General features: G+C 37.2%; 1 protein-coding gene across 2 annotated transcripts in view; it reads left to right on the top strand.

Annotated features, from left to right (window-relative positions):
* Positions 1-3,736: 3,736 nt before the first annotated feature.
* Positions 3,737-27,645, top strand: part of UGP2 (UDP-glucose pyrophosphorylase 2) — a 51,938-nt gene continuing 28,029 nt past the window's right edge. The window contains exons 1-3 of one of the 2 annotated variants that reach the window (XM_016159825.2): positions 3,737-3,999; positions 18,988-19,115; positions 19,975-20,082. In XM_016159825.2, the coding sequence (XP_016015311.1) occupies positions 19,002-19,115; positions 19,975-20,082 (222 nt within the window). In that variant the 5' untranslated portion in view covers positions 3,737-3,999; positions 18,988-19,001. Of the gene's footprint in view, positions 4,000-4,704; positions 4,993-18,987; positions 19,116-19,974; positions 20,083-27,645 lie in introns of those variants that run through there. The other variant, XM_016159824.2, reaches the window with a different exon arrangement.

The raw sequence follows: 27,645 nt of genomic DNA on the forward strand, positions 1-27,645 counted from the left end.
ATGGGCACCACCATTTCTCATCAACACTCTTCTCTGGGCAACACGCAGAGCAGGAAAATTGGAGACAACATAGTAAGGACCTGTGTGTCTCCTATGCAACGTGCAGAGGAGACCAAGAGAATTGTCAGTGTGAACAAGATAATGTATGTTGTGGTTAAACTGCATTCTTGAGAGCCTGAGAACTTTTAAAACTACATAGAAGATTGGTTTTTGAACTCTTTAGATAATTATCTGTATTGTGAGAGAACCCTGTTTTTTAAAACATCTGTTATTTGAAGTAATTGATGCTGTTGTGATATAAAACTTATATAACCTTTCAATGGAATTTAAAATCATACTATGAACAAATAGATATGTCATAACTTAAATTCACAATTTGTTTCAGCAAATTTCCTGATTCATTAACAACTGGGTGTTGGCAACAAGGAAGAATGAAGTCTTTCTCTTCCTCAAGTAATTGGAAATGCCATTCATTTTATTAGACTACTCATCATTAGTAGTCTGTCTCACAGATATTATTTGATATCTTTTTCCAGTTTACTCTGTTTGGTTATCTTTTGACTCAAGTAAAATGTCCTATTGTTAGATCTAGTCAGCAGCTGGCAACTTCTGACATTTAGTAGCCCCCTTTTCCCCCTTTTTCACGTGGGTGGCCTAAGATTTAGATGGGTACAGGTGGGAGCCAATACTGAATGTGGGCAACAGTGTATGTATATAATTGTTGCCTGTGTCTTGGCTAAACACTTGGGGTATGCCACTGAAATGTTTATGTCTTTGACATGTTTCCCAGAACTGCACTGCTTTATTTTCTTGTGTGTAGAGAATGGGGGTAGGATAGACAGGCCAAACAAACAAACAAAACAAAAACAAAACTGCACACATTGCTTGCTGATCTATACACTTATTTCATACTTTAGCAATTTCTAAACCATCGCTTATTGAATAACAACTGTGGTGGGTAGTTAGCAAGGCTTACTGTAAAGTTACCAGGATGTTGCATTTGCTGCTACTATTTTTATACTTTGGTCCAAGTTCACCTTCTAGATGGAAATAACTGAAACTTAAAAATTTTTTACTTCTGAGGGAATGCACTTAGTATTAATAAGATAGCTAGGTAGAGGGCCAGGGGAGGGAGGGAGCAATTGTGGGGATTGTTTTATGAACTATATTGATGTCTAACCAATGTACTGTATACTTGTAACTAATTAAAATAAATTTTTTAAAAAGAGAGAAGCTAAAAAATATTCTTTACTTAAAAATATAAAAAATTTAAATCTTATTTACAGTTCTTAAAGAGTAAAGGATACAACACTGCAAGTCAAAATGATTTAATGTCACCAAACTGGTTACTCAGTATATTCTTATTGAGTGTTTGCTATGTACCAGACACAGTGCCAAACACTAAATCTAAAAAGACACAAAAAAGGATGCTTAGAAATAAGGGAGCAGCCATTGTTTCCTTGTTCCTATGTAAAGAAAAAGAAAAAATATGGCAAGGTTGTTATACATGCCACGACACGGCACTGAGTAAATTAAACTGAATTTTCTCAAGTTTCTGTAGGGAAGTAAAAAGAAGGAATGAGAAAATTACAGGCAGAATTTATATCGTCCTTGGATGGCAGTATATGGTACCAATAAAAAATTGGCTTCCAGGCTTTTTAGTTTACAGTCCATCTCATTCCAACTCGTCCCTGCACATGCACTCCTTCCCAGCCCCGCTCCCCCATCTTCATTCTCCTTTACTCCACTCCCCCTACATTTTCTGCAAAGATTTAATCTGTAAATTTATCTATATTACAGATTTATAATGATACAGATAGCAGCATCATGCACCTTAGTGGAGAATTCCATAGTAGCATATTATGAAAAAAAGGATTAAGCACATATTAAATGTATAAATATGTACAGAAACAGATCACTATCTTCCAGGCAGACTTGAAATTGCTCAATGACCATGATCTTTCTTCCCTAACCCTACATGATCTGCTGATTGAGGTTGTTTCTAGTGGCTTTGAGGAAGTGGGAGGCTGGCTCTTTTACCAAATCTTTGGGGGTTCGAAATTTAAATTTAAGTCATTGTATAAAGAAATTCCATTTTACAGGGCACTATTTGGAAATAATATTTGGGAATATATCTTGTAGAATGTTATTTCTTTAACAGCCAGCCTCTGGATGGTTATAGACTTAAACACTGTACACAGGTACTTTTTGGAGATTTCTTGAGGCAGCATATCATATCTCAATATGTAATCACTCATAAATCAAGATGTCATTCTTAGGTATTACCAAATGCTCTTGCTGCAATTAAAACTCACTTCCTCTCCCTTAATATTCTGCAAAGGTAGAAAATAGCTGATCATCCTTACAATAAACCTCGTATAATTAAAGACTCTTCATTGTCCTTTATCAATTGCAAGCTAAGCAACACTATGGGGCCCAAATCTTTTAGTGATATTTTATCTAGGGGTTAACGCTGACTATTGATAAATACTGCTTATTTAGAGCTGGAACAATTTCTCTATGGTACAAAAAGCATGTGGAGATTCTGATTAAGATGTTCAGTCTCCAAATGTTGTTAAATGTAGACATCTCGGTTTTAGATACTTCTTTGGTTTTATTTGGGAAAATTATTTTATAGCTGTCAGGTTTTTGAGTATAATCATTTTGGATTTCACATAAAAAATATAGTACCAAGGGTTTTCATCCCTTGTGTGACAAATGAAATCAGTTTTTTTTTCTGTATTTTTATCTAATAATATTTCCGTAGACATATATGGCACTAAAAAATTAAAGTCTGTTTAGGGAATGGGTCATTTAAAATTTTTCACTTTACCTTGGTTGATAAGTGTTGTCCAAACTCTTCTAGAATTACTAGGTTTATTGAAGGCACCTAAGAGTGCTGACAATTCATCTGTCCTGATGCAGGCCGGTGAGTCATGAGGTGTAAAATCTGAGATACACCCTTTGACAGGCACATGGTCTTACAGGTAGGTGGGGTTGGCAATAACTGTGATTTTTGGCGGGTTTGGGCTGGCCCTCTCGAACTCCCCACGCCACTGCAACGTTCTAACATCCTCTTTCCTTGAGGACTTCAAGAATCTATTAATAGGTAAGCATCTCTTGAGGGGTAAATCAAGCCATTTCTACTTGATCGGAAAAGTAAACGCCTATTCCAGCAGTCTCTTCAGGAACCGGAGGCCACGGTTCTAGTTGGACAGCCTTCACTGGGCACTTTCTTCCACGCCCTAAATCCTTCCTCCTGTTAGTGGGCCCCATACATCCCACTGCGTACCCCTTAGCGCATCTTCACCCTTCTCAGGCCAGATGTAGAGTAGAGTTTGTGTCTATAGAGTGGGGCCTGGGCTCTCTCAGGATAGTTGCAGTGGGGGTGCTCTGGCTTTATCCGCCGAATAGGTTTAACTTCTGGTAAGCGGGAACACTTTTATGTACTGCAAAATAACCTCTCATGCTTCAGATCCTCTCCCATGCTAAGTATCTGTAGAAAGTTCGATGTTTTACTGTTGAAACGTCCCTACTGCGCTGCCTCAAGTGTGGCTCACAGGCGAGGGATACCCTAGTTTGGCTCTGCGCCTACCCGCGCTGCGCATCCTTGGGACACTGGCACACCGCCCCCTGCCACTCCCGCGCATCTCATTGGCCAGACCTTGCGTCTGCTTCGGCTTCTGACTGGAGGCTGTTCCTGTCCGTCTGCGCAGCATGAACATTTCCGCATTGAATGGGGTTGCTCGGAATGGAGGGGGAGGGGAACTGGTTAGGAGAATGTGGGGGCTTTGAGTGTCTGGAGCTGGCAGCCAGGTGGGCGGAGGGGTCATTCGCTGGGCTGCGACCGCTGGCGAGGGGTTCTAGGTGTTCATGTGTGAGGGGATAGAGGGAGAGAGAAGGGTACCTTTGAGGTGACATTCTCTCAGCCTGCAAGCCTTCTTCCTGGGGCGCCATACACGCCCCCAATTTCCCAGCTGCTAAAGGAAGAGGAGGAAGGTGGGTCTTGATGGCATTTTGGGGGGTAGGCGGGGGCGGGCTTCTCACTACCCGCTAGGCGGGTGTGTTTTCCTCTTCGAGATTCGTAGAGCTCCTCTCCCCCACCAGCTGTGTGGCCCCGGAGGCCGAATTTTGGGTTCGGAAGAGCGCAGGACAGAAGGGACTAGAACGTGTGCGAGGAGGATCGGGGCCTTCGTGGGCTCCAGTCGGTGGGACTCGGGGCAGCACAGGGGCTATCCCCTCACGAGCGGCCCCTTAGTGTCCGCCGCAGGGGATGGGCGATCGGGCCTAAGTAGCCTTCGGCCCCTCCCTCCCGTGGAAATGCAGCGGCAGGGTTTCCGCTGCTCGCTACGGGAAGGCGGGGAGCTGGAAGCTGCGGCCCGCCCGCGAGGGGAATTCTTAGCACTTCCTAGTCCCAGGATATTTATGGGCTGGAAAAGTGATTGCATCCCTCCCCCCGTCGGCCTTCCCGGCCTCACCCACATCCCCGCCCCTTGTCTGGTTGGGGGCCGCTGTTGACTGGTTTTTCGGGGAACCAGCGAGAGGCTGGAAGGCATTGAGGGAAGGGGGAGCCGGGGGTGCGGCCCGCCAGTGCTAGCTGCGGTCCAGCCCCGGGGGCGTTGAAATAGCCGCTGTAGATCCGCCTCTTTCATTGATGAAATTTAAGTTCGTGTGATTTTACCTTTTCCGGGAGTCTCCAGCTGGCCCTCATTTTTGTCTGGAGCGCAGTGTAAACAGGAGTTACAAGCAGACTTCGATCGCACCAAGTTTCTGCCTTTGGAAGTGGGGATTCTCCTGTTGGTTTGTTTTTTAAGGCTGTCTTAGTCGCTTTGAATAAATACTCCTTTAAGTGGCTAAACATAGGAAGAGGAGAAAGAACACGTCGGTTGTTAAAGGAGAGGAAGTCACTGCCTGATAGCCTGACTTCTCCAGAAATTAATATATATATATAAGTATTTTACTAAATCCCTAAAATGTCGAGATTTGTACAAGGTAAGACACGCTTCTTCTCTTCGGGTTTGCTTCAGCTGAATTTGGGTACTGACACTCGAGAGGGTTGGTAGGTAATTTGGAAGTGGAAATGTTCATTTGAAATACTATTTGCGAAACCCTTTTTGTTAAATTGGCATTTGAATTACCTTGAACTGCTGCGACTGGCGTTTCAGATATTTATAATTTATACCTCTGTACTCTGCTGGATTTAGTTTTGCCTCCCTGAAATTAGGTTAGTAACACTCTGGCTCCCCAGGATAGTGGCTGTAAATGATGATAAAACAGGATTTTGGCTGCTGTTTAATCCCTTTTCTCTTTTCCTGGTCGAAGTCAAGGTAACTAACTATGTGTGCTTGTGGACTGGTAGGGGAACTAGTAGGGCTGAGGGAAGGCAGGTGGGTTTTGCCAGGACTCTTGGGGGGGGGGGGCGGGGAAGCGTTAGTGTTCTCAGCAACGACTCCGTTTGTGTGTACGTGGTTTGAGTCTGATTCATTTATTGCGAAACCGAGAGTATCTCCTAGAAGCTGGAGGTCATTTCAGCAGGCGAAATGACTTTGCTGCATTGCTGTTTATTTTTTTTCCGTCTTTGAAATCTGCAAAGATTATTAAGGTTTCTTTGAAATTTGAAAATTGCCCTCTAAATTCTACGTGTGTGTATTTAAGAAAGGGTTAGGGAATGCCTCTCAACTGAGTTAAGCAGTAACATCGCCTGTATCTGTGTGTACCCTATGCACGTTGAAATTGGTGCTATGTTAAATCTGTCACTAGTTTATAGCATAGAATTAGACTTCTGTTATGCAAGTAAACCCTTTTCTTGCAGACCCCAGAGTGTGAAAGCTTCAGCCATCTTGCTGAACACACAGCTAGTAAAGTTCACAACCACTTAATGTGACTCAATAAATGTAGATGTACTTTAATAAAAAATTGTGTCAGTAATGGCCCTCATTTACCCTGGAAATAAAAATGACCTAGTAAATGTTACATCAGTTTATTAACTCTTCTTTGAGTTTCGTATAATTAATTAAAGTAAGAATTTGGGCCTTGTTATGGAAACAGATGGAACAGTTATGCCTGCCTTAACTATAAGCTCAGAAATGTCACTTGCCATTAGATTTTCAAATTCATGTTATACCTTGTATGTGTTGAGAGATGCATCTTATGTTCTGATTGAATAAATGTCTTAGTCAAAAATAGCAAGGCAGAAGTAACTGTTAGAAATTTGCTGGTTTTGTAACAGCAAAAACATAATTACCAGAAAGCCAGTATTTTGCAAGAATATGCTCAGGAAAGGTGGACAAGCCACTTCTCTTTAAAAGATAAGAAAATTAGTTAAACTCCAAGTGCGGCTTATAGTTATGCTTCAGAATAATATCTTGGAGAGGTGACGTGCATTGACTAATTTCACAGCCTTTGCTGTTAATGGCTGTCTTCAGGAGATTCTAAATCAAGTGGCAATGCTTAAGAGTTGATGTAAATGTCATTCCTTTCCGTTGTCATTGACATTTTTTAAAAATAAGATTTTTACCTTGAAATACTTTTAAATTTATAGAAAAGTTACATGTTTGTCACAACTAAGAAATCATCATAGGAACATTACTACTAATTAAACTGTTGATTTATTCAGACTCCTGTTCCATGACTTAGTCCAGTATTGTGTTTAGTTGCCATCTACTTTTGCTTTAAATGGTAGTTTCCCTTTTAAATTGGCAGTTTTACACAAAAAGATGACATCTCTTCAAATTAACATGATTGTACTCCTTTTTATCATTGTTTAAATTTTGTACTTCAAGGGTAAACCCTTTATATGTTTAATTAACTGTTGCTGTTTTTAGTGATAAACCTAATTGGCTAATGACTCAGCCGGCTCCAGTTTTCAAATGTAAGGATTGAGATTTTTGGTTTTGAATTTCTTTTAGTAGCAAATCAAATTGTTTGATTTTTGCTGTAGCACTTACTGATATTTCTACTTATTGACACTTAGGATATGCCACTTCATAGGGGAGAGAGTGAACAAATATTAGGCCCCTGTTTTCATGTATTATCTCCTTTAAGTTTTACAAGAGCCCTGTGAGGCAGTAGATTTTTATCATGGCCTTATAGCTGAAGAAATTTAAGTATCTTGCCCAAAATTCACAGCTAGTAAGTACTGAAATTCATATATGTGTAGATGTGTCTAAAACCTTTGTTCTTTCCAATACCTTTTGCCTCTTACATTAAAAACTTACCTACATATCTTGTTTCTTCAACTAGACCATTCCCTGTGGGCAAAGATAATATATCTATGGGGAAAATACAGTATCTTGAAGTGGTTAATGCTCTAAAATAATTTGTTGTGGATGACTGACGAGAAACTCAGCACTTTCCATGTGCTTTATAGTAGGTTACCCTACAGTTTTGGTTGTAGTTTTGGATAACACCTCTTTAGATTACATAAATGTTGAGAAAAATAAAAGGGTATGGACTTAGATTTGAACCTTATTACTAATAGGTGACCTTAGACACATAACTCTTCTGAACCTCAGTTTCTACTTATAAATATTAGATATTAATATTTATGCTGCAGGTTATTGAGAAGTTGAAATGAGATGAAATACGTGAATATACTAGTCACATTAGATGGCCAGTAATTTTTACTTTTCTTTCTTAAAATGACACTGGCCTTTCAGATAGCATTGCTGCCATAAGGATAACCGCATGTCACCAACAGAAAAAAAGACAAGTATGAGAGTTCTTTATTATTCCAGATTTGATGTTCAGGCTCCCAGCTCTTGGGAGTTATGTGTTCTTAAAAAGTGTGGGGTAGAGGGAGGAAGTTTGAACAGTGATGTAAATACATAGCTGGTGACAGTTTTAGTTTTAGTCCAGTCAACAAAAAACTTTTTGAATATAATGTGCAGAGCACTGTTTTGGGATTTCTCGTGTATCCCTCATAGTGAAAACTTGAAATTCAGAGGATAACCTGTGTGTTGTTTACATGTGTTTTCGAATATACTGGAATTTGGAGTTGCTTTACTTGGCTTGAATCATTTCCCCCAAATCTAGGCAATGTGCTTTATAGGAAAGTTGGGCATCTCCATTCTCAAGTGCTTTGACCACAAGTTATGAGGTAGAAATGTTCAATTAATAAAAGTATTTAATGTCGATAGGCAAGAGCGTTCTTGTATGTATTCCTTGGCCGAAAGAGGGTTCAGCTTTCTTTGGGCATCTCTCAAGTCTATGTTTCTCAGGCGCTTAAGATTCTTTTTCATAGAAAGCCTTCTTTGCTGGATCTAGGGTATAATTCCCTATTTTGGTGTATTCTGCCCTCAGGTCACCTTTTGCCTGACTAGGATATTCTAGGTTTGCTAGTTTTCTCCCCTTCAGGGGTTGTTGCAGGACCCCCAATTATTCTAAATATATGTGAGTACTAGCTGAGTGAGAAAGGGGCTCTTTTTCACAGTTGGAGGTACTAGTGATAATCAGAAGCTGTGACTTTTTGCCAGGCTTCTCCTTTGGTGCTATTTAGGATTTTGCTTTTTAAAAGTTCTGAGAGCTATGGGGTAGTCCCCCTACATGATTTGAAACTTATAAAAGGTGCAGGGATTGTCATTTAGTCAGCTAAGGCTAAATGACAATTTATATTACTTATAATAATAGAGGAGCGCTTTTTTTTAACCTTTTTTAATAGGCTATTATCTAAATTATATAAAAATGTCTCTTAATGTTCTTAAATTGAGGTACTTTCTTATATTTCAGGGGAAGCCATTTGAGTACCTCTGTGTCACTTAAAAAATATTTGAGGCCCATCAACTTTCTCATTTGTTAGAATTCTCTTTTTATGACTTTTTTTGGTGATTCCTGTTTGGTAAATGGCAGCTAGCCAGGGAAGATTAGCAGAGCTAATTATAACAGAAGAATACAAGAATGAGAAGCACTCTGGGCCTGGCTGTAGAGGTCAGACCTTGGCCAGGTTCTTCTCAAATCCTAGGACCAAATTTAGCTTGTTGCTGATTATTTAGACGACTAGAATGCTTTTAACCCAGGGTGATTATGGCATGGATTTGAGGCAGGACTAGAGGTGGCAAATCAATGACTAAAGCACACTTTTCTTTTTTTAAAGATATGGCTTAGGATTCATTATATTGCCTAGAGAGAGAGAGAGGGATTTAGTTAAATTCAGAGTCACAGTTATAAATGGAAAATTTAAGAGTTGAGCTGATGAAACTTTGATTGTTTTCTAATGTGGACCTTGTAATCTCTGTTTTTGTTCTTAATAACTGGGTCTTCTAGTAAGATGGATGATTTTCATTTGTGAAAACCAACTGAAGGAAAAAACATTGACATTACAGAAATAAGTAATACTAGCTGGTACACTTATCAATAGTGTCATTTTAATACTCTGAAGATAAATTGAAAAATAACTTTAAAAAATTAAGATGTTAATTTTTGAAGAGTAGGTGGTGTTTTGTAATATGGCTTCACAGAGACCATTCTCTCGGTGTTATTTTTTCTTCATAGACAATTGAAACTTTAATTAAAATAATAGGATGCTTAATTTGTATGAGGAACATTACTTGGCCTAATAATGAAAATGTTCTAGGCAAAAGAATAATATACTATAGTTTTCCAGTTTCCACCAAGTTGTATTTGGTACTCTTTGTGTAAGTACAGGAGTTACCATAAAGTCAGAGATTTCCATTATTGAAAAGTTCATATAAACAAATATTTGAAAGTCAAACTAACTCTGATTTATCTGTAAAAATGAATAATGAAAAGTCCACTGTGCTAACTTTTCATAATGCTATTCCTCTTCATATCCAGAATTTATGTCAGTGGAGATATTTCTAGCAGTATTAAAGTTATGAGGGCGATCCTCTGAGGGTTTGGGATTTAGTGAATGAGGAAATAATGATTCTCTTACTACCTTTTGATTGCTTAGGGTCCCTTTAGAAGCTGGAGTTTTTCTAAAGACTGGTGTCCTTTTGACAGCCTACAGTTTCTTTTCTAAAACTTGGTATAATATTTGAATTGTGGACAGCGTGGCCTTGGATAATTTAATGGGTTGTTCAGACACAATGACTTATTTAAAACCATATGTCTTAGATCTCTAAATTCTACTAGCAAGCATGCATCTTACTGTTAATAATATTAACATCTATGAAAGTTGGCTTGCTAAGCTATTGAAAAAAAATTGAACTTTGTGTTTTTTGATTGGCTTATGTGTGAGAAAGAGGATAATACTCCATTTGAAGGTTGTTTCCCTGTTCTCTTGATTGGTGATGCAGGCATCTCCTTTATTTTTTGCAAAGTAACAAAGGCTCAAATTCTGTTTCTGCCAGTAGTCCCATTGTTTATTTTTCTCAGTCATTGCCAAATGAAATTGATCATGACCCCCAAACCATTTTAATAATTAAGGATTGTTTTTGAGAACCACGGGAAATTGGCTATGTTGTCTTAGTTAACTTAGATAAACAACAAAATGTTTCATTTTCCAAAACACTTCTACATATTTGTTAATTTTTCGTATGCAAATCAAGAGTTTTGGTTCTCTGTGATTTCATTTGTATCTCACAAAAATGCTATTCATTTGTATTCCTGTATATAAAATAGTCATATGCTTAATTCATTTTTTTATTGTAAGTCATCAAATTGTAAAACAATATCCAGGGGACATTCTCTTTAAGAGTATCTCCATTTGTTCCTTGGCTAAAAAGACCTGCCTACAAGATGATTGTGTTTTCCTCTGGTTGCTGTCCTAAGCAAAGGCTAATGTGGTGTTTCCTTTATGTTATATCTCAGCCTAGAATTTTAAAATTTCCATCGAGTGCAGGAAAATAATAACACAGTTCTGTGCACTGTTTTGGGTTCATTTATGCTAATGGTAAAATGCTTAGCCTTGGTAATAAAATATTTATTACCAATAAATATTTTATTGGTAAATACTTTATAAATATATTTATAGAGTGTATAAAAGCTTTTTTCGATTTTTCATTACCCAGAAAATAAACTATATAGAAGGGAAAGTTGAAGAGCATGAGAGAATGCTTATTCTAATGTGTAGTTTTAACCTCATGTTACAGACATAGTTGGTTTTTTGCTGGTTTTCCTTCACATTTGGTGGCACACACCTGGAGATGGTAAACCACGTGAATGCACTGTAACCAAGGAAGGGGAGAACTTCCTCTAGGAAGGAGAAGCATGGCACCAGGCAATAGGGTTTGGATTCCAGCTTAGCACTGACTCCATGTCCTTAGGCAAGTCAGCAACTCTTGGCCTCTGTTTCATCTCTAAGTAAAGAGGAATTTTTGTTCAAAAGGGTAATGAGCTCTTTGTTCAGATTCTGTAGATATGCTTGTTGCATAGGCTGTACTGGAAACTAACTAAAGACTCATCTTTCCTTTTGCTTGTTCTAAGCAACAAATGTAACTGCTTGTACATCCTAGCAACTCCCCTGCTTTGTAACCACCTGAGGATGAATTAACCAATCAGCCCATGCCAAAAAAGTTCTATATAAGGAATGTTGCAACTGAGTTCTGGGCCCAGATCTTCAGAGCACTACCTTCTCTGGGATTGCTGGTGTAATAAACTTGAGTTCTCCAACTGTCCGAGTGCTGCTGCTTGGTTTCTTTAAGGTCTGATTTTTGCAACTTTTCTGCAACACAAGATAAGGGAATTGGACTCACTCATCAACCTTAAGGCCTTTCCTAGCTTAAAAGTTTTATCTAAATGCTCATATATCAAATTATAGGGCAGGCTTGCCAAATCATTTTTTGGTACTTAATGGTGATTTTATTTTGTATCCCTTTTCCTTCCTCTCCACAAGTGAATGTGGTTGGCCCCTTGGCATGCCTTTTTTCTTATTATCCATTAAACTTAATGCAAAGTGTTATTATTTAACTAGTTGACACATCTCCTGAATGTTGTTTTCCAGAAGCGATGTATTGTTTATATGTTTGTTTTAAGATTTTAAGAGCTACTCTGTTGAACGAGAGCAAAGTTATTCTTAATTATTAGTTAGAAGTCTGGTTTATGTATAAATTCTAACAGTTAAAAAATTTGTACAGTAAGCAATGCCTGATAAGCAAAATTCTCAAGCAAGTGGCTCTGCATATTCAGTGCTAGAGAATTGGAACAGTTTTCAAAAGCCCGATCCCTTTTATTTTTGTTATTAAAAAGCATTTATTAAGTGTTCATGCTGAGTCATTTAAAAATCTGCAAATGTAAATAGTCATACAATAAAATAATCAACATAGACTCTAGTACTAAAAGATCAGTAAAAATAGATCAATAAAATCAACTAATTGATTTTTCTTACATGATTGAATGACAGACTATAATTTTTCCATATTTTTCCTAAATTAAATCTAAATCTAGTTGCCCAATTTTGTTTTATCTCTAAAGTTAGTGAAAATATTATGTTAACATTATATAGGATAATAAATATTGAAAAGAAATTTAGAGGTCATTTTGCCTAGATTGCCTACCAATTTGGAATTTCTTTGACCATATCCCTGATACTTGACTGATAAATCAGCCTCTGAGAATCATTTGGGACTTCAAAGTATCCAGAACACAGTTCATACTTTTCTTAGCTCTGCTTTCCCCATCACCAGAAATTGTGCCTCTTAAACACTTTCCGTTTGGCCTTATCAGGTAGGCACTACCTTTACTAGACTGGACTGTACCTTCTTTATACTCAGTGGATAGCTGTATCAATATAGGCTCTTCCTCATTTAATAGGCATTGCTTGAATATTTACTATGTTTCATGCCCTGTGCTAGGCAATGGGAATACAGCAATGAACAAAATAGATTTATTCATTCTTACAGAGAGATCGTAGTCTGTTGGGTAAAATAGACATTGAATATATATTTTTAAATACGATGTTATGAAGGAATGGTATAAGGATCTACCATGTGAGCATGTAGTGGGCAACCTTAGTTTAAGAGAGACTTCTGGGAGATTACATTTAATATGCAAATTAAATCTTGATCTCCAGTTTGTTTATACATTATCAGGTGCCTGTACTGTGCCAGGTGCTGAGGTAGGTATTGGGGAAAACAAATTGAAACGATATAATATGGCTCATTCCCTTAAAATATTGTAGACAGACATGTAAACAAAAAATAAAGTTTTCGGGGTGTGTGATATAGCACAGAGGCTGGCATGATTAAAACCTAGAAACCTACTACCTAGAAAACTAGGAGTGCCACTCCCCAAATAGCAAGCTACTCAAGTCACAGAGTTTGAGCCTCTGGGGGCTAAAGGATCAGGTTTCCTGGAGTTTGGGATGATTCTCCTGATTTTGAAATTCACATTGGGCTATTAACTTCTAATTTGTTGTTGTTTCTGCTTGCCCTTCTCCAAAAGTATTCAATGACATTTGAGATGTGTGTTTTGGAACAATCTTATAGTTAGGAGGTTGCTTTTAATTTCATGGAACTGAAAAATACCAACTCAGTTGGCTTAAAAAATGAGGGACTTGTATCACATGAATCTTGAAATAGGAAGTTCCAGGGTTAGTTAATTCAATACAAAGATTGCATCAGTCTTTCTGTCCGTTAGCTCTCATAAGCATATCTCATTCTTGGTTGAGGTTCCTTGAAGCTCACTAAATGGCAGAAGAAATTGTAGGTGAGGGGTAGATACATACTCATTATGACCAGAAGTGGAAAAGGTACTGATTTTTCTTATGCGTCTTCTCCCCCTACCCAATGAGGAATGCCCTTTTCCAAAGTCCTTTGGCAAACTACCCTCATGGCTCACTAGCCAGAATCATGAGTATTCTGTTTCACGCTTAAACCAATCACTGGGAAGGCTTTAAAATCTGGGCCTGGTGCCGTCTTTGAAGTACATGGCCTTGGGGCAAAGAAAAAGTGACAGGATGGCATTGGGGTAGGGAGAAGAACAATGTGCATGGCTGCTACAAACATATTAAGATGAATGGAGTATAATCTGTAATAGAGTTACTCAAAGCAATATTACTATCTTTCACTTGTTAGGAATGTATATTCTTCCCACTCCAGACCCACTGAGTAAGAATCCTGGGAGCTTGCCCAGGGATCTGTGTTTTAACAAGCTCTCCAGGTGATTTGTATGCCCATAAAAGTTTTAGAGGCACTATGGAGATTTCACAAATGGAATTGGAAATTGTACCCTTTAGGCTACTGTTTTAGCACTTTCATTAGCTTTGGCTGCTCAAAAGGATACTTCAGCTTGGTTTTTAAGACATGCCTGGCTAAGTTATTTGCATATATGTCCCCTTGAATGAGGAAGAGAAGACATGTGATTGGGATTGCTTTATAGGGGGACCAATCCATTCTGCTTGGTACCACCAGATTAGAGTGTGACAGATGGGCAGACTAGTTAGAAAGCTGTTGTCATGACCAGAATAGTGAAAATGAGAGGGAAATTAAGGTAGCAGCAGTGGGAATGGAAAGTGGTGAATGGAATTGTGGTGATTTAGTTAAGTATGGTATTGAATTGGATGTGATGTTGAAGGGAAAGGAGAGAAGAGCCAACTGTGACTGAGATTTCCAGGTCCCCTAAGAGTAACTAGTAGAATGCTAATGCTGTGGAGGGTAAGGAGGTGAATTAGTTTAGATGGTTTGGACATGTTGAGTTTGAGGTGCCCATTTGAGTACCTAGGTACAAAAGGTCTAGAAGACTATAGGGAGTGTTTGCCTGCAGCTTGTGAATGATCAGGATTAGAGGCACATATTTGGGAGTTATTAGTAAGGAAATTGGTAAAGGAATAGAGGGGGAAAATGGTCTGGGAATAGAATCTTAGGAAATCTAGGGAGTAGAAGAGAAAGGAGTCACTTATGGAAACAGGCCTAGATAGAGATGTAGGAGAAGATGTAAGGTTAATATTGGGTAATGGAATCCAAAGAAGAAAGATCCAAAGGAGGAATATTCACAAATAACTGAGGTTAAAGGCTTGCAGTGGCAGCCCAGAAAAGAATAGTTAGCTTCAGCTGGTCATAAATCTAGTCAGTGTATGTCTTCAGCTTTATTCCTGGTTATTTCCAGTTGTTACTACATTCTTGGAATTTTACATTTGCTTGGATCACAAGTTGTTTCTTGGGTAAGTCAGCTCTCCAGTTCTCTGACTTCACTGTGGGTTTCCAGGGAAGATTAGGACTGATCAGAAATAAAGAATGATGGGTGGTGGCCTGAGGAGGGCTTCTTAACCTCTTTATTACTCTTAATGTTCTTTCTGCAGCCTTTCCATGGCCTTTGCATTGTGAAACTAGCCTTCTACTTTAGAATGTGAAGTTGTTTTGTATTTGCCAGTATCGGGATGTCAGGACAGGGTATTATGTATACTTCTTAGTTGCTGAAATGGATGAAATGAAATACCTGAAATGAAATATCTGAATTAAATGAATACAATCACTTGTTAGATCGAATGTCTCCTAACTCTTCATTTTTAGCTTTCCTCTGCCTCTTTTCTTTCTTTTTTTTTTGTTTTTTGTTTTGTTTTGTTTTGTTTTTTTGTTTTTTTTTGTCTGTTGTTTTTGGCTCCAGTTGGACAGAGGAAAGTCCATGATGTTGAAATTTTAGTACTTATGAACAAAGAAGAATTAGGAAATTGAGATGAGGAGCAAACTTCTTAAAAAAGTGGTACTGCCTGTTCTATCCCAGATTGAATAAATTGTAATTAAGTATACTGAGACATTTCTTGTAATCCCAGTTTTATGTAGTAGGTAGGGAGTTTCGTATCTGTCCCACTGGGTATAAGAAGACATTCTGATAGAAATGCTTTTGGAGGAGAGTGTTATTTTGGGATTTTGTGCCATGAATTAAAGAGAGCTAGACTAGAAGGAAAACATGAGCAAGGTATTTTTACCTCACTGGATTGTGCTGCAGCTCAGGATACATTAGCTTTGTTTCTGGGCTCCATAATTAGCCTGCTCTGTGACCTTGGATAAGTCATTTTAACTATTTCATCCTCATTTTCCTATCTGTAAAATGTCGAAAGATTAAATGCTCCCTCTCATCTCTAAAAATGTTTTGATTTGTGACTGAGATAATGAAATGTTTGATTCCTAATTCACTCTAAATTGTGGATAATCAATTCTTTATTGCTAGGAAATGAGGGACAAAACATTTTAGGAGGTTAGACGTTATTCAGGGGATTCTTTAATTGACCTTCTGTTAGAAACAGCTGTCATTGCCAAAAGTGTAACCTGAGGATGTTAAGTCCAAGAAATCTTATGATGTCTGTACTTTTTTTTCCTACCAGAAATTCCAGACCTTTCTTTAAAAATTCAGGATGGCTAAGGAGGTCACTGCAAGGGGAAATGGTTTCTAGCTTTGTGCCTCAGGGTCTGTGCTAGGTGCTTAAGATAGGCACTCTTCTTGATTAAGCACACTGTCTTATTCTTGAGTATTCCTTATTCCTTAAAAGCCCCTCCTTATTCTCTAATCACTACAAAACAACTTCACAGTAGCACTTTACCCAGGTGAAGGAGATGGAAGCAGCTGTAGATGGAGAAGTGATAGGCTTGTTGCAATATTTTTGGTTGTGTAAGCTGTTCATATTTGTAGAGGGGGTAGCAGGAATATAAATGGTTCTTTGTTTGCATTTGGTACTATGTTAAACAAATAGGAATAATGTTAGAGCTGTTTGTCGCAACTTGTATTTGAATCTGTGTCTGTTTCTTTTTTTTTTTTAATCAGTGTTTGAGGTTAGACCTGCTGCAGCTAGCAAAGATCACATGCAGTATTATATGTGAGTCTTTCAGCCAGCCTTTCTTAGCTTGGTTTGATAGGGAGGATAGTGACATGGGTTCGGTTCTATGTATTTTGACCTTAAATCATGTACAGTGATAGGCTATTATTCTGCAGAGAGAGTCTCTAAAGTTTGGTGTTTTGGGTTTTTTTGTTCTTTTCTTTGACCTTATGCAGACAAATCTCAGACAGCTACTATCGTTATTTTTAAACTTTGTGGTTACATTTAGTTTTATCTCATTTGGAGTTTGCCCAGGATATAAATTAAATGTTTCCGTCACTATTTTTTAGGAATGTGACTGTGAATGCTGGCCTTCAGACTCTAACTTCAACAACAAAGCAGCAAGTCTGTAGATAGATGTCTTTGAGACTAACAAAAAAAAATTTTAGAAAATAATTATATAATAATTTCTTGATCTATTTTAACCAATCTGTGACACAGAATCAAATAATTCATAGGTTCTTTAATTTAGAGGTTATATATTTAGATATTTCTTCCAAATTATTTTCGAAACATTAATATGGGAATTGGCTTAAAGATTGGATGAGATATATCCCAGGTATATGTGGGGTGGCAGGGCAGGGGACTTAACCTGTGACAGATTTTAAATTACAGCTAAGTCAGCCAAGGGTCTATTTTAAAATGTTCTAGAGATTTTTAGTTTCCTATCATAGTTATGCAAAACATGCTCTCCATTGTCATGGGTTTTTACAGATTATAATCAAATTGCTGCTTACTAGTTGAAACATCTTTAGGTTGTAGAGCACACTTGTGTTTCTTATGGTGTTTCTTAGCTCACAATTTATGAATCTCAGTTTGGATCACTTTGGTAGTTTTACTGGAGTCTGTAAACTTGGTTGTATTGTGGTTTATGCTTGTATAAAGAGCACAGTTAAGAAAATGGCTATTTTAGGATTAGATTGTGTGCTCTCACCAAATTTCCTTTTTCCCCCCTCTTGGATTTTAATGTGATGGAAATGGAAAGTGTGTATAAAAGATTTTTAAGGAGCTATAGTAAATATCTCATTTGTTAATATGGTACTTGGGAGAGGATGTCTACACTGAATAAATTGCCTCAGGAATTAACATAATTTACTAATTTCTGCTCTCAGAATAGCTTAAAAATATTGATTACATTGGCCTCATTTCTGTCTATATAAATATTTCCTTCTACTCAGATAACAAATGAAAGAATTTATGGTATGTGGGAGTGTTTACCTTTATTGAAATACATTTCTGCTGAATTAACCAACATTTATAGAACTAATTAGTTATCAAAATGTTTGGGCATAAGCTTTTCAAGTACATCTGTAAAATAAAATCGAGTTAGGTATTGAGGATAAAGGGGGAGGTGAACAATAATCTGATAGTAATTATCCTGTCTAGTTATAAAATAAGGGACTATCTAGATACTTAACTATGTAAAACATCTGTGTTGGCAGTTTTCTACCAATGTACTTGGACCTGGGATGTTTTCTTTTTCTATATTTAAAAAAATATTTTGGTTGGTTTCACCTAAAAGGCATTTCTGCTACTTTTAGCAAGATCTGTGTGCCACAGAGATTCTCAGATATGCCAAAAGCCCTGATAGTGTTGTCTGATACAGACAGAACTGAAAAGTCTATTTTGAAATTGAGGACCAGAGGCAGGAGGCAGCCCTGTGTCCTCCTCCTTTTAAAGTGAAAATTTTCATGCCAGGGAAGTGGAGGCACCTTGGAATAGCCAATGGCTCTCAAGGGGCTCTACTTGAGTAAGGAATCTGAAACTTGAGTGACTGTCCTAAAATGGAAAGGATTCCTTAAATTTTTCATCTGGCCTGGAAGAAGGAGGAGTGTTTTGCCAGACATCTTCAGTTCTCTTATGATGCAGCGGTTCCATGAGATTGTGTTCCATAAAACATATCCTTATTAACATTATTCCAATTTTGCTGATTTTTCTCCAGCTTTAATGGCTAAGAGGAAAATATTAGTAGAGATGGAACTATGTACTCAAATAAAGATTACTCCTTTAGCTTCCATATGCCCCATATTCCCAAAACTGTTTAGTGTTTCAGATATACTAGTAGAGCATATAGATGTATCAAACAGTCACATTTGAGCCCATGTGATTATATAGTCCTAATTAGTAGACAATACTGAAATTTTACGAGAGGATGATAGGACTATAGGATTGAGCCCCTTTCATCATCTGGAACACCAGAAACAAATTAGTTGTAGCTTACTAAATGTGTGAATGGCTATCTGATTTTTCAGTTGATGGTTTTATATTTTCATTTGAAGATCTTAGCAAAGCAATGTCTCAAGATGGCGCTTCTCAGTTCCAAGAAGTCATTCGACAAGAGCTAGAATTATCTGTGAAGAAGGAACTAGAAAAAATACTCATCACAGCACCATCGCATGAGTTTGAGGTAAGGACTCTGCAGTGCTTCTTAAGCTTTTACCCATCTGCGTGCTGAGTTGCCATTGCTGCTACTGATCATCCAGCTTAAAATAAACACAAGATGTAATACGAGCATAAAAAATTAGAATTGCTCAACAGTTAAGGATTTTCAGCATTTGTCCATTGTAAAACCATTGTCTTTTTTTTTGTTGTTTTTTTTTGTTTTGTTTTTTTAAATTATCGGAAGTTTCTAAAGTCTAAAAGAATCAAAACAAAATTACACTTTATTTGTTCTTGTTTTGGTGTCATTGAGTGGAGAAATAGATATCAGTATTCAGTTAGAATTGTGAAAAGTTAGTTTATTAACCATATATCTTGCATGCCTCTTTCAAAGAGCCGATTCTAATAGAACTATGCTATTTTGTCAGCTATAATAGTGGTCCCACAATAGGCAGATGTTTACTTTTCTACTGATAAATCAATAGATTATCTTTTCATTTTCAAGTTTTAATTTCTGTTTAATGTTTTGAGGTTAGCTGTGTTTGTTCCTTTCTATCCTTTTCATGAAGATTAATTTTTACTTAAAATAAATAGAGAAAGATATTTGTAAATAAATATAGAAGACCATTTGGAATTTCCATAGACCAAATGGTGTTTAAATTACATGATACTGGTAGGAGATGGGGAGGATTATTTGCTTGTATTCCATTGAGTGTGGTTCCTATTAGCTTTTCTTCCTCTTAAGTTTTAAATTGGAATACAAAAAATTACATGTTCTAATAATATTATGAGAATTTAATTGAAAAGTATTTTCAGTGTATAATATGTAACTTTTTATTAAATATTAAGCATTCTGCTAGTTGTAATGATGACTTCTATTTTTACAGCACACTAAAAAAGACCTTGATGGATTTCGTAAGCTATTTCATAGATTTTTGCAAGAAAAGGGACCTTCTGTGGATTGGGGAAAAATCCAGCGACCGCCAGAAGATTCGGTAAGTTTTAGATAATATGTAGGAAAATTTAAGGTAATTAAGGACGTTGCTTTAACTTTCGAGTTAGTGTAAGGTACTTGTAAGAACCATCATTTCAGACAGATAGAAATATTACTTTATATTTGCTGTCCCATCGTGCTGAAATTACAGAAGTAGCCTTCTGCCACTTTCCCATCTTTTCAGTTCTGCAGAGGACTTAATGAAAGTCTAATCTCCCTTTCATACTACTACATAAATTAATATCCCTGACTATGAGGTAGTTCTTTGGCAAAGTCCCAAACACAATAAGAGCTTCATTTATGTTTTTTTCTTCCTTCTCTCCCAAACCATCTGATTTCTTATTATCTGTAGGGTCATGTGTAGATGCTAAGTCAGCTCCTTAAAGCTTTCCCTCTGCTTTCAACCCAAATAGCCATATTTCCCCTGCCTGCCTTATAGGAACCAACGCAGCAGTTCTTCACATTTTATTTCTAGACTTCTGTGTATGTTGTTTCCTTGGAATGCTGTGGTCTCTTTACCTATCAAATTTTTGCTTATTCCTTGAGGCCCAGTCCAAATACTTCCACCACTATCATCAGCCCCTTGCAAAAAGCTTGAATGAAGAGGTGTCGTGCGGTGGTATCAGAGGTTCAGATTCTAGCTGTACTGTGTATGAGCTTTGTGTAAAATGAGAATAATACCAAGTGCTTTATGTACGTCACAGGGTTGTTATGAGGCTTCATTAAGAAACATATATGGAAAAAGTTAAACTCTGAAGCATTTTGCAGATGTTAACAGTTATTTCTATCATCATGTGGCAATTAGCCAGCCTGATTAGTATTAGTTGTTTGTATGCCTATGTTGTCTTCATATTAGGCTTTAAGGCCAGAGGACTAATGTGTCTTGCACTAATGTTTTCTGAATGGATGATTTAAATGAAGTGATTGTCTTGAGGGAGAACCAAGATGGTGGCGTAGGAGGATGCTGAACTCACTCCCTTCCAGGAACACATTGAAAGTATACTTATATTTAGAGCAATTCCTCCTGAGGGACAACTGAGAGCCAGTTGAACTGCTTCTGCATAGAGAAAATTGAGGAAATGCAAGAGTTCTCAGGAGCTGAGGGAGCTATCCAGGAGCGCCATTGTTTACGTTTCTCCAGCGCATAGATAGTGGGCAGGAGCTCCATCCAGGTTTTTTGGCCAGCATGCAAGGCTGCTATAGCACATCCCAGCCATCCCTCCTGGAGCTTGGAGGACCAGAAGGGCACCATAGTGTATGTATAAGTCCCTCCACCCAGAGATTGATCCAGCGAGTATGGCAGGAAGCTGCTGTGTGGACCCACTGGCCGCACGTGCACGCGGGGTCCCCTGCCTAGTGAGAGTGTGGAGGCAGCAGAACGCCATGGTACCTGCATGCAGAGAAAGGTCAGAGAGTGGGGTGCTGATGTACGTGCACATGGGACTGCCCCACCCAGAGAGGGTGTGGAACTCAAGTGTAGCAGTGCACGCACACAGGGCTGCCCCATCCAGAGAAAGTATCTGTACTTTTTGCAAGGCACACATGCAGAGCACCTGTGCCCAGACCTGGCTCAAGCAACAGGGCACACTGTGTGCACACTGGATACTGCTTCTCAGATCCAAAAGGACAAGGAAGCGCACACAAACTAGGCTGCCCCACTCGGAACCCACTCCTTCCGGCCAGGCAACACACTATGCACCACACATGCCTGCCCAGACTACAACCAGCCTGCCGAAACCATCTGACACACAGTCTACAGAGAGGCAACTTTTTCAAAATTGGAAGAGACAGCTATTTCATCTAACTCATAGAAACAAACACAGAACATCAGACAAAATGGGGAGACGGACTAATAAGCCTCAATGAAGGAGCAAGAGAAAACTCTGGAGAAAAACTAATGAAATGGTGTGAAGTACTTTGCCTGATAAAAAATTCAAAGAAACAGTTATAAGGATGCTCAACAGGCTTGAGAGTAGAATGGAACTTAGCACTTCAAAAAGAGACAGAAAATATAATAAAGAACCAATTAGAGATGAAGAATACAAAAACTGAAATGAAGAATAATACATTAGAAGGAATCGACAGCAGATTAGTTAATGCAGAAGAACAGATGGAGAGTTCTCAAAAAACTAAAAATAGATCTACCACAGTACCCATTAATTACACTTCTCAGTATTTAAAGAAAATAAAAACAGCACTTTGAAAAGATTATGCATCCCTGTGTTCATTGCATCATTATTTACAGTAGCTAAGATATGGAAAGAACCTAGGTCTCCATCAATAGATGAATTGACAATGATTTGGTATATATACAATGGAAATTTATGCAGCAATAAAAAATAATCAAGTCTTGCAATTTGAGACAACATGGATGGACCTAGAGGGTATTATGCTAAATGAAATAAGGTGGAGAAAGACAGATACAGTATAATTTTACTTATGTGTAGAATCTAAAACACCAAAAAAACAAAACAAGACAAAACAAAAACAGACTCATAAAAATAGAGATCAAACAGATGGTTGCCATAGGGGAGGGGGATAGGTGGATGGGTGAATTGTGGTAAATTGACATGTTGACAGATGCACACTAGAATTAGTGTAATGATCATATTGTAAGGTATATAAATGTCGAATCACTATATTGCACACCCGAAACTAATATAATATTGTATACCAACTACACTAAAATAAAAAAATAATAAATGAAGTAATTCTCTAAGAAATAGGGTTTATTAACATATTGACCTTTCTCCCCTTTCCTGTCAGAGTTGTGACCTCTGTTGCTTTTAGCACTTCTCACTGCAGGTATAGAAAAGACTTGATAAAGTGGAAATAATTGTGTATAGGTAATTTATCTCTTGTGTGTCTGTAATCTTAGATAATCTAATCCTGATTTAAAAGCAGGATATTTAGGGCAGCAGTTTGGCAGACTACTGCCCGAAGGCTTCTGGTGCCTGCGTTTGTAGTTTTATTGGAATATAACTGCACACATTCATTTATGTACCATCTATGGTGGCTTAAGCTAATGAGAGTCCCTCAAATTTTTTCCTAAGGAGAAAATCTTAAGCATAATTCCTATTTAGGAATACTTTTATTTCCTTATGTGAAAATGTATTTCAGTTCTTAAACGATTTAAAATTACATGCTTGTTGTGAAAAAGAAAACAAGCTAAAAAAATAAAAAGTCCCCCTAAGCATTCACTGTGAAGAGTCCTTCACTTTTTATACTGAAGTGAAAATTCCTCTTGTCTGTACTGCTTGCCAATTTTACTGCATTTTTTTTAGGGTCCACTTTTTTAGTCTTTGATTTCCTTGGTTCTAGTGAATGTATTGTGATTTATTTTTGTACTTTTAAGCGATAGAATTAATATTTTCTCCTGAAAAGTAATGAGAATTCTTTATATAGTTTGAAAAAAGAACTATTTATCAATTCAGTCAGATTTTGTAAAAGTTTGTGAGCAGGCCTAAAATTATAGTAAAAAATTTAGGCATGTATATTTCCTCTCTTTAAACTCTTAAATAATTTTTGCCTAGAAATATATTCCTAACTGAACTAACCTCACTTTTCTAATTAATGATGGACCTGGGTATAAAGGCGTAGTTTTCTTAATTATTGCTTGCAGACCTGGGAATTTTTTGTTTTCTCCTACACAAACTTAAATTTTGATGTTAGAGCCTACCCTGAAGGAAGATGTGCAGATTTGTCACTTTCAGTGTATTTTCAGATTAAAGATTTTGCTTCGCTAGTCAAGGAATCTGCCTTTGTGTATTTTAAGAGAAGATTTTGACATATAATAGAGTTTCTTGGAGTGGGGATTGGAGAGTAGAGAAGGAAAGGAGTAGAGGGATCAGAACTACCTGGGAATTTTTCCAGTTCGGTATTACCATTCCCAATAAGGTCCCAACATATTCTTTCTGCAAGTTGTGCCCCTGTAGTGAACCATAGTTACTAAGAGGAATGCAGAATTGATATGAAAAGAACAGAAATAGAAAATAGAATTCTGGATGTAATATAATTTTGTGAAGTCTTTCTTGTTTATAAAAGTGTAAGCCTTCATTAAAAATATGTCTTCATTTTGAAGCCTGTGTTTTGAGCATCTTTTTAAAAATGTGCTTATAATCCCGTATACTTTTAATGTTGAAAGCTTTAAAATGCAGAAACAAAAGATAAGTTTACTATTAATTGTCATGAGCTTCTGAGGGCACAAATGTCTGTTATACTCTGTTAACAGCTTTTGTGGATAGTTCTGAGAATATGAATGACGGGTTAATGTTTCTTCACCTTGTTGGTCCTACACTCTTCTACTTCCATCCCTCCCTCCCACCCCAAGATAGGGGTTTTCTCTCTCTGGTCATAGAAATTACATAAGGATCAATTTTCCTCTTTAGTGAATATGAGTTTTTGTTTTTAAATACAGGTTTATCCTCCTAACTAAAAAGAAATTATTGTGGGAAAATAGCCATTTAGAATTATATTTTTCACATCAGCTTTATGTCAAAGATATACACATAAACGTCATAACAGAGGATCTATATTTTTGTATAGGTGTTGACAAACTACCAGAGTTGGCCACCTTATTTCGTAAATAAAGTTTTATTGGAAGACAACCATGTTTATTCATTTACATATCTATATGGAGTTATGATATGGTAATTTTCTGTCCCAATCTTGTGAATGTTAACTAAGTGATTGTTATAATCAAGATTATCTTGATTATTTAGCTACATAAATAGAAGAAAGTTTTTAAAAATATTAAGGTTAATGTTTTAGATTAGAGCAAGGAAGACTCAGTCAGCATGGCATGTACAGCCTCATTTGAAATTTCGTTTTCTAGTGAGGCTGTGAGAGTATATTGTTTCTAGCCAAGCCTAATGTTTGTGCTTACCCCTTGGGGATGGAGAGGGATAAAAAATAGATAAAAGAGGTGATTTGCAGAGCTTGCTGAAGAAGACATTAGGGCTGACAGGTTCTTTTAAGCCCTCACTTAAAACCTGTTATCACCTAGCTGGCAGTGATCTCTGGTGATAATAAAGTACATTCTCATTTATGTGAAAAATGTTCTCTAAAGAAGGCCTTTTAATTTAGATAGGAACAGAAGGTCTCCAGTTGATTTATGATTGTTATTGTTCTTGTTTTGAAGTCCTCAAAAGGGTGGGAGTATTATTTGTGAATGGGGGGAGTTATATGAGGGTCAACTTTTTTTTTTACTGAGGCAGAGAATTGGCATAAAGAATACCATACCAATATGATATTTAGCTTCAACAGGTTTTTTGTTTGTTTTGCTCCATAAAATAACTGAAAGCTTTTCGTACTCTTAGTCTGTCAGTACAAAAACATTGAAATGTGTATAATGGCAAGGTGTTCTGAGAAAGTTAAAGTGTATGTGTGCAGAGTAAAAACAATAGGTTTTTTTTTTTTTTTAAGATGAATCATAGTGTATTATGTAGATGATGTTCACCCATCTTTTTGAAAGACTTAATGGGAGACAGTTTGGCCAAGGATCTGACACATGACACAGGATGGTTTGCTCTGAGCATGGTAAAAACTTCCCAACTGTAGTCAGCTAATGATAAAGCCGTTAGAGACTTGTTTTGTGTGTGTATAAACATTAAATGAGATCCTAAATGTAAAAATGTTCTACCAAAAATACCAGTGGTATTTAAGAAAATGGCCCTGAGAATGACTAGATACAAGAGCTCATCTTTTCCTTGACATAAAGTGGTAATATATAGAATTACAAATCTAAACGAATATATTAATATAACGAATATTGCCAAATCTAATGTCCTACTTTTTGATTCCTCATTGAATTGGATAGACTTTCATTTTCCCCAGGACTACCTTCCTTCACATGCATTTATGTACAGGACCTTTATCTCAGGAAGGAGACATGCTGACCACGAGTCTGTGATTCTTAATTCCATGCTGGTTAAATATTTATTATTTCACTTTATATATAGTAATGATAAATACATTTAATGTCAGTTCCATAATTGACTTTGAAAAATCCCAAGTATTGTTGGGCCAGGTTCTCTAACCACTCCACTGCCTTTGTGTCCAGAGTAAGGGACAACCCAGTTCCCCAGATTTGCGCTTCTTGCTAAAATCATAACATGAGGATTGGTGGTGATACTACTCTTTGAACATCTGAACATCACCATTCTCCCCTCCCAAATGACAGAGTCTTTTTGGACCTTGGCTCATGTGTTACAAGGCCTAATAGAGATTATTTTAGTGTTACACTCTCCAAAGGTATTTTTTTATGCAAGAATTTTGTGTTTTAGAGGAAAAATATGTTTGAGAGTTTTTCCTATCCCACATCTTCATATGTGGTACAACTCTAAGGCAATTTGTATTATCTGTATTAATATGGACAGCCCTGAACCTGTAAGATTTTGGGGAGAAATTTTATATAAAATAAGATAAGTAGCTAATGCCTACCTATAATTCTAATCCTTTTTGATCTGTAATTCCTTTGGGATATTTTACTAAATCCTTTTCCTTTTAGATCAGATTTGGAGAACTGACTCTCCTCCCATTTTACAGAAAATATGAGACTAGAATGTTAACACCAAGCATCTCAACCGGAGAGATCTCTAGGTCCTTCATAGATTTGTCAAAATTATAAGTAAAACTGTGTATGAATGTACATTTTTTTCAGAGCAGATCTTCTGGCTTTTCTCAGATTCTCAAAGGGGTTCATGACCTATAAAAGTTAAGAACTACTGTCTTAGAATCTCATTCAAGAAACATTTATTGGGTGTCTGTTCTCTGCAAGGCACTGGCTGGATGATGGGGCTATATAAATAAATCTTGACCCCTCTTTGGCATTGTGTCCTCCAGTTTGTAGAAAAAATGGATCCAGAAACAACTAACTGTAGAACAGTGCAATAAGCAGACCATAGGGTGCTGTGGAAGCATCTAACTGGCATGGAGGCTCAGGAAAGACTTTCTAGCATTAAGGTAGACTCCTGGGGTTAAACTTGAGGCAAGACTTCTCTGAAGATGGGAAGGAAATCAGAGAAGAAAAGCTTTGACAATAGTAGGAGTCTAATAGGCTTATAGCATGTAGCTTGTTCTCTAGTTGTGGAGCATGCTTCTTCATGTCTAGAGCCATAAGAAAGGCCCTGAGAGAGCCATATGTCAAGTCTCTTTGCCTGCCATCACAGCTCCTGTTCACTGGCTGAATGGGTTACACTGGAGAGACGTTTCTATTTTATAGAGACACATTAACGGAAGATTGGAACAGAATGTAAAAACCATGCTTCGTTATATACCTCAGTTTGTTTACGTTTTTCAACATTGTAAAACAACCCAAATAGTTTTTGTTTGTTTGTTTGTTTGTTTGTTTTAAAAAAGGCAATTAACTGTCTATTATATTTTTATAAAGCTGGGGGGAAAACCTAAAAGACAAGAAACAGACTAGGAGAAAATATTTGCAAAACACATTTAATCAAGGACTTTTATTAGGAATTGACATGTGAAAAACGTATTTTTTTTTTTAGTTACGACAAACTAAGGTTAATCGGCACTTAACTTGTTAACTGCTTTTATTTTTTTAACA

This window comes from Rousettus aegyptiacus, unplaced genomic scaffold (assembly GCF_014176215.1).
Source record: "Rousettus aegyptiacus isolate mRouAeg1 unplaced genomic scaffold, mRouAeg1.p scaffold_m13_p_7, whole genome shotgun sequence".
In the NCBI taxonomy this organism is placed as follows: Eukaryota; Metazoa; Chordata; class Mammalia; order Chiroptera; family Pteropodidae; genus Rousettus; species Rousettus aegyptiacus.